This window comes from Pipistrellus hanaki, assembly GCF_964339955.1.
Source record: "Pipistrellus hanaki genome assembly, chromosome: 16".
In the NCBI taxonomy this organism is placed as follows: Eukaryota; Metazoa; Chordata; class Mammalia; order Chiroptera; family Vespertilionidae; genus Pipistrellus; species Pipistrellus hanaki.
In genome coordinates, this window is record NC_140518.1 from 41,687,526 (window position 1) to 41,700,428 (window position 12,903).

A 12,903-nucleotide genomic window follows, 5' to 3' on the forward strand; every position below is an offset into this window, starting at 1 on the left:
CTCTCTCATCAACGTTTCTAGCTCTCTAGCTCTCTCCCTTCCTCTCTGAAAAAAATCAATAAAATATATTTTTTAAAAATTATTACTATTTTACTTTTCATATTCATGTCTTTAATTCACCTGAAATATATTTTCATATTGCATTCTAATTTTATCTTTTAATATTAATATTGAAATACCCTAACATCACATTGATTTAGTCCATCCCTTATCTGCTCACTGGAGGGGGGGGGGGGGACTTGGTGTGTGTGGTGTTTTTTTGTTTTTTTTAATATATTTTTATTGATTTCAAAAAGGAAGGGAAAGGAAGAGAGAGATAGAAACATCAATGATGAGAGAATCATTGAGTGGCTGCCTCCTGCCCACGCCCTATTGGGGATCGAACCCACAACCTAGGCATGTGCCTTGACTGGAATCGAACCAGGGAACCTTCAATCTCAAGCCAGTGCTCTATCCACTGAGCCAAACCAGCTAGGGCTGCACACTGGTTTTTTTTTATGTCAATTTCTTACTTATATCTGGGTTTGTTTCTAGGTGTTTCACTCATTGTTCTGTTTACCCCAGCACCAACTTCATGTTTTAATAGCATAGCTTTATGAGGAGACTTGATTTCTGGTGGGGCAAGTCCCTCCTCTGGTTCTTCCTCACAAATATCTTGGCCATTTTTCACCCTTTGCTCTTCCATAAAAGTTTAGAATATGCTTGTCAAGATCAAAAACAAAACCTACTATCTCTTTTTATTGGAATTGCATCTTTATGATACTGGTAATACTGAATCACCCACCCGTGAACACAGTGTTTCTCTCCATTTATTTAGGGTTTTATTTATTCTCTTTAATAGTATGCTATAGTTTTTACATCAAGATCTTGCACATTTTTTGTATATTTATAACAGCTTACCATATTTATTTATTTATTTATTTATTTATGGTATTTTAAATAACTTTTAAAAAACATGTTTTGCTGAAGTACAGAAATGCCATTTTATTTCCAATTTTTATTTTATATCTAGCAGGCTTATTGTCAAATATTCTTATGAGTTCTGATAGCTTATGTGTATATTCTCATATTTAATGATCCTTATTTTTTAACTATTTTTATACATTTAATTTATTTTTCTTAACATTTTTAAAAACTCAGGACATCCAAATAATGTTAGATAAAAACAGAGATGTCACGCTTGTCTTGTTCCTGATTTGAACAATATTTTAGTTTTTCAGCATTGGTTATGATGTTTGCTTTGGGTCTGGGATAAATATCTATTATGGGATTAAGAGAAATTTCAATTATTCCTAGTTTGCTAACAATTTTTAGAAAATGTGTATATCTATTTTGATGGTCATATTGCTTTATTTTTTACTCTATTCATATAGTGAATGTTTTCATTTATTTTTCTAATATTTAACAATCCTTGCATTTCTAGGATATACCCTGCTTTCGTTTTACTTATTTAGTTAGGATTTTAAAAATTTTTATTCATCATCTATTATTCATTAATATAGTATTAACTTTCATATTTTGACAGTCTGGTAAAAAAAACACAGTATTATTAGGAGTAATTTCAAAATGCATTTATATTATTATGAGTGAGGTTGAGTGTCTATGTATTTTCCAATCATTTGCATGACTTGAACAAACAAAAAAGTAACTAAGCATAGTTTCAATGTGCATTTCTGTTACTACAAATGAGCATTTGTTCATGTTTAAAAACACTTGTACTTTCTGTACTGTGAACCCTCTTTTCATACTTGTTATCCCATCTTTCTGTTGAATTATTGATCTTTTCCTTCATTTGTGAAGAATTTCTTTTATATACACATAGAGAGAGAATGTGCGTGTGTGTATGTATGTGTGTGTGTGTGTGTGTGTTCATATTTTAAGGAGATTAGCTATTTAACTATAATTTGAATTAAACTTAGTGACTATAAAAATCTGCTCAGCCATCAGAAAAGATGAAATACTGACATTTGCGACAACATGAACAGACCTTGAGAATATAATGCTAAGCAAATAAGTCAGACAGACTTAGGATTTTACTTATTCATAAATGATTTCACTTATTTATCTTTTAACATAAAATTATTTTACTTATTCATTTTATAACTTATAACAGTTTGAACCCTTTTACCAACCTCTCCTCACCCCTCAGCCCCTGGCAATTCTTTCTTTCTTTCTTTCTTTCTTTCTTTCTTTCTTTCTTTCTTTCTTTCTTTCTTTCTTTTTCTTTTCTTTTCTTTCTTTTTTTTTTTTTTTTTTTTTTTTTTTTTTTTTTGAGATTCCACATATTCTTTTTCCCCCCTTTCTTTTGTTGAGAACATTTTAGTTCTACTCTCCTAGCAAATTTCAATTATATAATACAGTGTTATCAACTATAGTCGCTAAATTACACGTTAACTCTTCAAACCTTACTCATCTTTTTTTCTCTACTGCATTTTTATTTAATTAATTTTTAAATTAAATTTATTGGGATGACATTGATTAATAAAATTATACAGGCTTCAAGTGGACAAGTCTATGATACATCATCTGTGTGCCCACTACCCAAATCTTCCATCACCCTATATTTGACCCCCTTTACCCTTTACTATACCTCCAACCCCTTCCCTTTGGTAACCACTATAGTGTTATCTGTGTCTATAAGTTTTAGTTTTCTTGTTTTTTCTTGTTTGCTCATTCATTGCTTTCAGTTTTATGTCTCACATGGAATCTGCTCAGCCATCAGAAAAGATGAAATACTAACATTTGCGACAACATGAACAGACCTTGAGAATATCATGCTAAGCAAATAAGTCAGATTTATTATTTTACTTATTCACAAGTGATTTCACTTTTTTATATTTTAACTTATAAAATTATTTTATCTTATAAGTTATAAAAGTTTGAACCCTTTTACCAATCTCTCCTCGCCCATTAGCCCCCCACAACTACTTTTGTATTCTCTGTTTCTATGAGTTTGACTTTTTCTTTTTCTTTTCTTTTCTTTTTTCTTTTTTTTTTTTCTTTTTTTTTTTTTTTGAGATTCCACATATAAGTGATACCAGGTGATATGTGTCTTTCTGGCTTATTTCACTTAACATAATATGCTCTAGTTTCATCCATGTTGTCCTAAATAATAAGATTTCCTTCTTTTTAAGGCTGAATAATATTTCTACGTACATGTTCAAAGTCACTAATTATCCGAGAGATGCAAATCAAAACAACAATGCGGTACCATCTCACACCTGTCAGAATGGCCAACATCAACAAATCAACAAATGACAAGTGTTGGCGAGGTTGTGGAGAAAAAGGAACCCTCGTGCACTGCTGGTGGGAATGTAGACTGGTTCTCCCACTGTGGAGAACAGTGTGGAGTTTCCTCAGAAAACTGAAAATGGAACTCCCATTTGACCCAGTAATCCCACTCCTAGGAATATATCCCAAGAAACTAGAAACACCAATCAGAAAGGATATATGCACCCCTATGTTCATAGCAGCACAATCTACAATAGCTAGAATCTGGAAACAGCCTAGGTGCCCGTCAGCAGATGATTGGATCCAAAAACCATGGTACGTCTACACAATGGAATACTATGCTGCCATAAAAAAGAAGGAATTCTCATCATTTGCAGCAACCTGGATAGAACTAGAGAACATCATGCTGAGTGAAATAAGCCAGTCAATGAAAGAGAAATACCACATGGCCTCACTCATTTATGGATATTAAAGAACATTATAAACTGACAAACCCAAAGACAGATATAAAGACAGTAAAGCAACAAGCAAACTATAAAATTACAGTGGGGAGAGTAGGGAGATCTGGGAGAGATAAGAGATCAACCGAAGGACTTGTATACATGCATATAAGTACAACCAATGGACACAAAACTCTGAGGAGGGAGGGTATGTATGGGAGGGGGGGGCAATGTTAAAATATGTACACAGATAATAATTTAATTTAAATAAATAAATAAATAAATAAAAATAAAATTGTAATAACAAAAAAATATATTTCTATGTACATATATACAGCATATTTTCTTAAATCATGCATCCATTACTGAACACAGGTTGTTTCAAACCTTGGCAACTGTAAATAGTACAACGATGTGAATAATACAACAGTGAAAGGGAAATCAGATATCCTTTCAAGATAATGGTTTTGTTTCCTTTGGATATATACCCACAAGTGGGTTTGCTGGATCATGTGATAGTTCTGTTTTTAATTTGAGGAAGCATACTGTTTTCCATAGTGGCCATCCCAGTTAACATTCCCACTAACAGTGCACAAGGGTTTTCTTTTCTCTACATTCTCATCAACACTGTTATTTTTTGTTTTGTTTTATAATAGCTGTTCTAATAGAAGTCAGGTGATATTTCACTGTGGTTTGATTTGCATTTTTCTGAGGATTAGTGATGTTGAGCATCATTTCATGTACGTGTTAGCCACTTGTATGTCTTCTTTGGAAAGCATATATTTCCTAATTGTTTGAGAGGGTTTTCTTTTGTTGCTGTTATACTTTGCCTATGGTGTTTTCATTATGTAATTTTATGTAAAATTTATCAATTTGTAAGTACCAAATATCTTATAAAAATATCAGTGTTGAATTATAGTAGAAAGTTCTTCCCCACTGAGAGATTGTAAAATATTCCTTTCATTTTTTCTATAATTTTTATGATTTTATTTTTTTATAGTTGAGTCATAATTCCAGTTAGGATATAACCTGGTTTCCAGTGGAATATAAAGATCCAACCATAACTTTTTTCTACATCCCAGTTTTCCCAATACTATGTATTGAATGTTCATCTTCTCCCCACTGAGTTAAGATGTCAGACTTACACTAAATTTCCTGTCCTAGCCCCTTTTTCACTAATAAAAAGTGATAGGTCATTTTTAAATTTAATTTTAATTGCAGTTTACATTCAATATTAATTTGTATTTGTTTCAGGTGTACAGCATAGTGTGATAGCTCATTCTTAAATCTATAGACTTAAATATATAAGTGGCCCTTTTAGCGAGGTCATATAGCTACTTTACATCTATTTTATTTCTCCTGCTAAATGTTAAGCTTTTTATCAGCACAATTTCTAGAACAGTAGTTAGTAAGTACAAGCTTTAAGCAAAAGAAAAAAAGACTACTGAAAACTCTTGGGCTACCAGCTGCTGACCCAGCATAAGAGGCTACCATGCACCCTGTTCCATCCTGTAAGGTGTTATTATATTTTCCTGCCTGGGTTTGGAGGAGATAAGTATCTGTAAAGTTTCTTCAGCCAGAGTGGTGGAGGATGGCCTAAAATCCAAAGGACCTGTGTCCCAAGATTGAAAATACCATGTCCAATTGTATCGTGCAGACAGATGCCATAACTGTCCATCTGCACTCCATTTCTTCCCAGGAGAGATCCCAGATCTCTACTCTGATGATGAAGTTGAAAACATCGTAAGCAATGTGAGGAATGAAGTCAAGAGCCAAGGTCTTGTTGACAACAGAGAGAACTGCTGGAAATTCTTTATAGATCGGGTCCGACGACAGCTGAAGGTAAGGAAGGGTTTACTGCCCAGGGTTGACAGGACCAGAGCTGGTCCATGAAAGCCCCATAATATATTGGACACAGTGTCCCAGCTGATTGTCTTGAGAGTGGGAGCTGAGGGTACAGTGCCCTTCTCAGCCTTTTCAAGGATCTCTTCTCATCTGTTTCGTGGGCAGTGGCCTCCCTCTTGCCTCATACAGTCTAAGTTTCCCACTTCCATGGCTTGAAAAGCTAGCTGTCAATTACAGTTTTTTGTCTCTGTTGGATGTGTTTCTCCGTTTCCAGGGACATTAAGAATCCCAGGATGTATCTGTCTCTCCATGAGTACGTCTCTGATACCTTTTTGGTTCTCCCATCTTTCTGACTTCTCAGGTGACTCTCTGCTTCTCTCCTGTGGGGAACAAGCTGAGGGTCCGCAGCAGGAAGTTCCCCGCCATTGTGAACTGCACGGCTATCGACTGGTTCCACGAGTGGCCTCAGCAGGCACTGGAGTCTGTCAGCCTCCGCTTCTTGCAGAACACGGAGAGCATTGAGGTGAGAGGGCCAGGGAGACACTCCTCCAGATTCTTCCCACCTCAGGGCACAAGGAATTCCATGTCCAGAATTCCAGCGTCCAAGCTCAGATAGAGTTGTGGGAACAACTTTCCATGTGGGGAAGCAGTAAGGGGTGGATTACCCCCAGTCTTCATGGAGAGACTATCTCTTTATTTCCTGCTCTTTGATTTTTAGCCCACAGTCAAGCAGTCGATTAGCAAGTTCATGGCTTTTGTCCACACCAGTGTCAACCAGACATCCCAGTCTTATCTGAGCAATGAGCAGCGCTACAACTACACCACCCCCAAGTCGTTCCTGGAGTTCATCAGACTCTACCAGAGCTTGCTGCGCAGGAATGGCAAAGAGCTCAAGTCCAAGACTGAGCGGCTCGAGAACGGGCTGCTGAAGCTCCACAGCACCTCTGCCCAGGTAGTAACAGCCTTTCAATCGCTCCTGCCGCCGGGGGTGGCTGACAAGAGTGGGGAGCAGCTCCTTTCAGAGAACTGGAGGGACCTCACTTGAGGTCCAAACATGAGTCATGGTTTTCTGGAGGCCCCAGCATTCTCAGAAATAGTACCAGAGTGAATATCAACCTCTCCCACAGGAGGGCACATCCTCATCTTCAGGTCTGATCTGCTCCCTCTCCCTGCTACTGACATCCCGGAGAGCTCCTCTGCTCTCTTCCTCGTTGTCATCTCTTCCTTTTGCACGGCTTTCCTCACCAGTCTATTTCCCTTCTGTCTTCAGAACCAAACGGGAATGATTGGAAGAAATGGTTACAGCTGAAACCGGTGTGGCTCAGTGGATAGAGTGTCGGCCTGTGGACTGAAGGGTCCCAGGTTCAATTCCAGTCAAGGGCATGTACCTTGGTTGCAGGTACATCCCTGGTAGGGGGTGTGCAGGAGGCAGCTAATCAATGTTTCTCTCTCATCGATGTTTCTAGCTCTCTCTCCCTCTCCCTTCCTCTCTGTGAAAAATCAATAAAAAAAAAGAAAGAAAGAAAGAAATGGTTACAGGGTTCTACCAATTTTCTTTTGTTTCTTTTGTCCTACAGTATTATCTATCAAAGAGCCACTGAAACGTAGTTTCTTAAACAAACCCTATCTCATTTCCTGCATTTCCTCAGATATTTCTAAGTGGTTGGCCATCAAAAAAAGGCCCCTGTTGCCTTGTCCTTGTTCTAATTTTCTACTTGTCCAGATGGAACAAGTTTATTTGAGTTAATATACTGCTCTTCCCTGGAGAGCTGGGAACACCTCTAGCCCCTGCTCTGTCCCTGCCCGTCAAACGTTGCTGATCTTTGATGGCTCCTTTCCGGGATCTGTTTAGCCACAGCAGAACTGGTCTCTCATTGTGGTGATGAGATTCCATTCACTTGCACAATTAAACTGAAATTGTGATCACTTTACCTATTGGACATCACATGTTCCTATAGCTATCTAAGCCCTTCAGTTACTGACATTTTCTGAGCTTTGCTTCTGGGATAGCTGTATTGAATACCCTTTCTTCTGATTTGTTCTTTCTCCCCACTTCAGTTTTTTTTGTTTTTTTTTTGTTTGTTTTTTATTCATAGCTAAAAGATTTCAGTTCATTTAGTGCAGGGGTGTGGAACGTCCAGCCTGCGGGCCCTGTAAGGCTCACAAAATCATTTGGTCTGGCCCTGCCAAGGCGTTAGGGGTGAGTTCATAAATGTTTGACCAAACACAGCAGGCTAAATGTTAAGTTGATAATTTTGTATGGCCCTCACATGTTATAAATATCCACATGGTCCTTAGCAGGAAAAAAGGGCTTCCCACCTTTGATTTAACAGGATGCAGTGAACCCTTGCAATCTATAGTCGTGTTCTCTCTCGTGCGTGGAAACTTCCCTCTGTTGTGCAGTTTTGTTCATCTGCTCTGGCCTCTCCTGCAGGGGCAATGACTAGCTGGATGGTTCCCTGCGCCCACATCTGTTTTGTCCTCACTCATGGTTTTCATCCCTTTGGCCTTTTTTTCTACCTCCCAGGGAAGCTGTGCAGGTTTCTTCCCCACAATCCTAATTTAATAGTGTGTGATATTGCTTCTGCTTCCCGTGTTTCCAGCGAACACTTTAATTATGCTGTTGCATTTTTAATACCCTAACAGCTCTTCCTTATCTTATGCTTTTTTTCTTCTCTATTGCTTTTTTATTTTAGCCTGTTTTTCTGCAACTGTATTACATAAAACCATTCTACTGATTATGCCAAACAGCTCCCTCAGTGTTGTTTCCAGATCCAGGATCGGGTTATCTTCGGAGCTGCGTTCTTCTCCTTCCTTGGTCTTCTGGATGCCATTGCTTTCCTTGTTCTGCATTTATATAGACGTTTTTTCCCACTTACCTTCACACTTGGTGAGACATCTGTTGGAAATGAATGGCATGTCAACAAATGACATGTGACAATGACCTATGATGCTATTTGTGTCATAACCAAAGCCCTTTTTTTAACGTTCCAGTTTAGGGCAGATTGAAATACACAGATCCCAGCTCAGATCCGAGCAGTTTACCTGGTGTTCACCTTTGTATAGAAAGGTCACATCTTCTCTCCCAATCACTTCCTGCTTCTGTCAATCTCCGAATATGTAGAAAACAGCATAAGAAAGAATCCCAGAAGGAAGTACTGCCAGATTTTCTTTAAACATCCCCCACCTTTTCTACTTTCTGCCCACCCCACCCCCCACCACCACCACCACCTATGTCACCCTCAGAACATTCTGCATCCCTATCAGCAACATTCTACAATTTATGCTCTGGGAGTTGCTGATCAGTCTGTGTAGAGGATGTTTGCTGGGAGCAAGCAATAGGTAAGGTGCTCTTACACCCATAGAACAGCACCCAGTATTCTATTTTCTACAGACAATGAGGAAAGCATAAACGTCTGTGTTCCCGGCCAGGTGGTCTCTGTTTAAAAAGGAGAAGCCTGCCCTAGCAGTTTTTTCTCAGTGGATGGAGAGCCTGCCAACTGAAGGGTCCTTAGTTCAATTCCAGTCAATAGCACATACCTGGGTTGTGGGCTCCATTCCCTGTAAGGGGAGCAAGGGGACATGCAGGAGGCAGCCAATCAATGATTCTCTCTCATCACTGGTATTCCTCTCTCTCTCTCCCTCTCTCTCTCTCTCTCTCTCTCTCTCTCTCTCTCTCTCTCTCTCTCTTTCTCTTTCGCTCGCTCGCTATTGGATGTCCTGGGATCCCCTCTCCTTTTTCCAGATCCCCGGGGAGAAGGTCCTGGGCAGCTTGCCATCTCTTTGTAGCAAAAGGAGCCTGATCCTTGAAGAAGGGAGCATCTCCCACCCCAGTTTTGCCGTCACCCCACTCAGACAACACCCCCCCCCCCACTTGCCACACAAGATATTCACGGATCTAGCAAGACTGAGGGAAGGGGCCCTCCGTGCTCATGGCACGCTTCCTTCCCAGGTGTGGGGTGTCTGAGTAAGAAGAGATCTAGAGGATGGCTCCCATGCTCTGAATAAGAGAAAAGAGGGGAGAAAAATGGCCTGTAAACTATTCTATGTCCTGTTCTGTTACAGAAGGGCCATGAAATGAACCTGAGTTATGCCTTCTCTGTAGCTTTGCGGGGAACGGCCTAATTCTGACTGACAGGTCCCGCCTGTCACTCCATGTCACCGTTTAAGAGCTATAAAGCTCCCATTCACATGCAGGTGATTACTTACCTTGGGTCTGAGGTCAGAAGCCATATCTGCAATCAATAAAACAAACAAGGAAAAAAAAAAACACACTTCAATTTTCTCAAATCTCCCAAGATTTAAAAAGGAACAAAAAGTTACTGTTGTGTTTGCTGACTGGAGTGATTATATGGTTCAATCATTTTGATTTACAATTGCATCTTTGTCCTTGTGGAAAGAACTCTGCAGCTGAGCCACGGGAGCTGGAAATGGATTAACCTTCCGACATGGGGATATAGGACGTGCTCTAGGGAGCAGGCCTCCATCCGGGGTTAATGCAAAGTCTCCAGTCCCCATGAATACACTAAATTAAGGAGCATTCATTTTTTTTCTGCTTTCTTTTCCTTTTCTTTTGATCTGCCGTGAAAAGGGAATTATCGGCACGCCCAAGCCTCTGTTTTATATTTCTCCTTATGTATTTTGCATCATAAAGCAGTTGAATCTGCTTACCGTGTTCTAAGAGCTCTGAAGTAATCTTCGGTTGTTGTGTGAAATAGACTGAAGGAAAGTGAGAAACAAGAGGTCCTTCTGGGTGTAATTTATGGGCCCTATTGCAAATACAGTGGCTTTTTGCTTTCCAGAAATAAATAGATCTGAGTGTTCTCTCTGCATGCAAAAGGGCCATAACACTATGCCAGTGATTCTCAAACCTGGGGGAGCATCTGACTCACCCAGAGGGCTTGTTAAAACAGGCTACAGGGCCCCTCCCGCAGAATTCCTGATTCCATAGGCCTAGAGTGGGCCCGAGACTCTGAATTTTAACTAGTTCCCAGTCAACACTGATGGTGCTCAGCTGGGGGCTGCATCGGAACCACCACATTCTAGGGAACCGAACGTACATAAAAAACCATTCCTGTCTCTCCAACTGATCCGAGAAATGGACAGTCTCCTGGGTGCTGATATTCCCATCACTGCTTCCAACCTACATATAAATGTGGAGGCTGGATGGCGAACCCAGCTCATCTGGACCATTGAGCCTCTTGCTGTCCCACTTCAGCTTGCTCTAACTGGGCTGTGGACATAAACGAAGACCCATCAACTGAGAACAAGGGAAAGCTCTTTATTCAGAGCTTGCTCTCGCAAGGGAGTCAGCCACATCACTGGCATTTTGGCTGAGACCTGCAGGCGGGAGAGGCAGTGGAAGAGCAGTACAGTGGAGGGACAGGAGGCCTGGCGATGCCCTGGTGGAGGTTGTTGGCTGGGGCCGGTGGAGGCGGGCTGACTAGAAGGGGGCACCTGTCTGATCCATCAGGGTGGGAGCATTTGTCTTCCTCTGGCTGGTCCTAAGTTGGAGACAGAGACAAAGTTGTCAGTTATCAATGGTCTTGGCCATTCTGGGTCAGTTGTTACACAGGTGATGGTTTGTCTTTTAGATGGTTACTTAGAGAGCTGTCTGACTTCTTGTGTGTCTGACTGACAGCAGGCTGGCCTCCTGAGCTTTTTAGTGGAAGTACTAAGTTGGTTTCCTGGGCAGGTGGCTACTAGTGTAGATCAGAGTTCTACTTTTATATATGGTCTGGCCACTGTCCATATATTCACTCCCTCAGGATACACAGTAGACACTCACCTTTTATTGCTTCCTAAATTCTTGTTATACACCACAATAGCCAATTTCAATTAAACAATGGCATATTCATTAAGGGCCTACTATGTGCAAGGTATTATGTTAGCCACATGAATTTTTATGAGACACAAACACCAATGTCAGTGAGAAGCAGCCCGAGTCATTTGGGCATCAAGGAGAAAGGCTGGTGACAGTGTGTGTTGCTTAGAACCTTCCACCACACTGACAGTAGGTTCCTTTCCTTCCCCAGGTCTGGGAGCTTGGTCCCAGCTAAGAGCTTAGCTTCGTACCTTCGCATCAGGAGTCGGCATTCTTACCTGCTCTGCAGGATCAGATAACCAGGGCTGTGAACCAAGTCCCTCGACTCCCAATAAACCTGGTTCTTCTCCGCTGCAGGTGGATGATCTGAAAGCCAAGCTGGCCACTCAGGAAGTGGAGCTGAAACAGAAGAACGAAGATGCAGACAAGCTGATCCAGGAGGTGGGTGTAGAGACGGACAAGGTGAGCCGAGAGAAAGCCATGGCAGACGAGGAGGAGCAGAAGGTGGCCCTCATCATGCTGGAGGTGCAGCAGAAGCAGAAGGACTGTGAAGAAGACCTGGCCAAAGCAGAGCCCGCGCTCACAGCAGCCCAGGCAGCTCTCAACACTCTCAATAAGGTAGGATGTGTCTGTGGTGCCTGCCCACCCTCACGGCAGCAGATTTCTCCACTTCCCTGTGGGCCTAAGCCAGCAGTCAGACATCCTTAGCGCTGCCTTGGAGGCAGGAGAGGCTCTCGCCACCGCTGTTGCACTCGCCAGCTGTGAGCCCAGCTTCTAGCTGAGCGGTGCTCCCCCCTGTGGGAGCACACTGACCACCAGAGCAGAGCTCCTTCATTGAGCATCTGCCCCCTGGTGGTCCATGCATGTCATAGTGATTGGTCATTCTGCCATTTGGTCAATTAACATATTAGCCTTTTATTATATAGGATAGTGGGGGGAGAACAATTAGAAGGGAAAGGAAGGCAGTAAAAATAGCTAAAATTCACACTTTATAGAAAGTCGCTTGATAGCATTTAAATCGAAAAAACATAGCAGCATAAGCATGTTGTTTATGGATAAAGAGTGGGATGCAGAATTAATGCTGGGAGAAACTGTGAGAGGTGGATTTGGGAGAGCTGGAGTTGGAGTGCAGTGGCCTGTGCTTTAAGCCTTGTAGCTTTCTTAGAGTTTGTACATTCTGTGCATGTATTACATTAACGGAAATGAAACTTTTTCATTCCCAAAGGCTTGAGAGCACAGAGGAGGGCACAGCTGACTGCCTGGCAGGTAGAATGAAGCAAGAGAAAACCCTTCATGACCACAGGGTGTGCATTTTACTAGAAAAGAGCATCCAGGAGAGGAGTCACGTTTGCAAAGACATGGCTGCAGGAAAGAGTGAGGTGTGTCTGAGGCAGGGTCACCGTGGGCTCCTTGGAAGTTGATGTGGAGATGAGTCCCTCCAGGTGGATCAGAAGGACCTTTAGCAACCTCATTTATCGCTAAGAAGTGGACCTGTGGACTGGTGTTTACAGTCCACAGGTTACAACTCATTGATGGATCTCAAATAGCATTTTTTAAACTCAG

The 12,903-nt window shown here is 41.2% G+C and overlaps 1 protein-coding gene across 1 annotated transcript in view; it reads left to right on the forward strand.

The window, feature by feature from the left end:
- The window catches only part of DNAH9 (dynein axonemal heavy chain 9), a gene marked incomplete at its 5' end in the record, with an annotated part of 292,809 nt that overhangs the window by 192,716 nt on the left and 87,190 nt on the right, over positions 1-12,903 (forward strand). The window contains 4 exons of the mRNA XM_084863896.1: positions 5,371-5,513; positions 5,878-6,039; positions 6,235-6,468; positions 11,698-11,958. Coding sequence (XP_084720022.1) covers positions 5,371-5,513; positions 5,878-6,039; positions 6,235-6,468; positions 11,698-11,958 — 800 coding nt within the window. The remainder of the gene's footprint in view (positions 1-5,370; positions 5,514-5,877; positions 6,040-6,234; positions 6,469-11,697; positions 11,959-12,903) is intronic.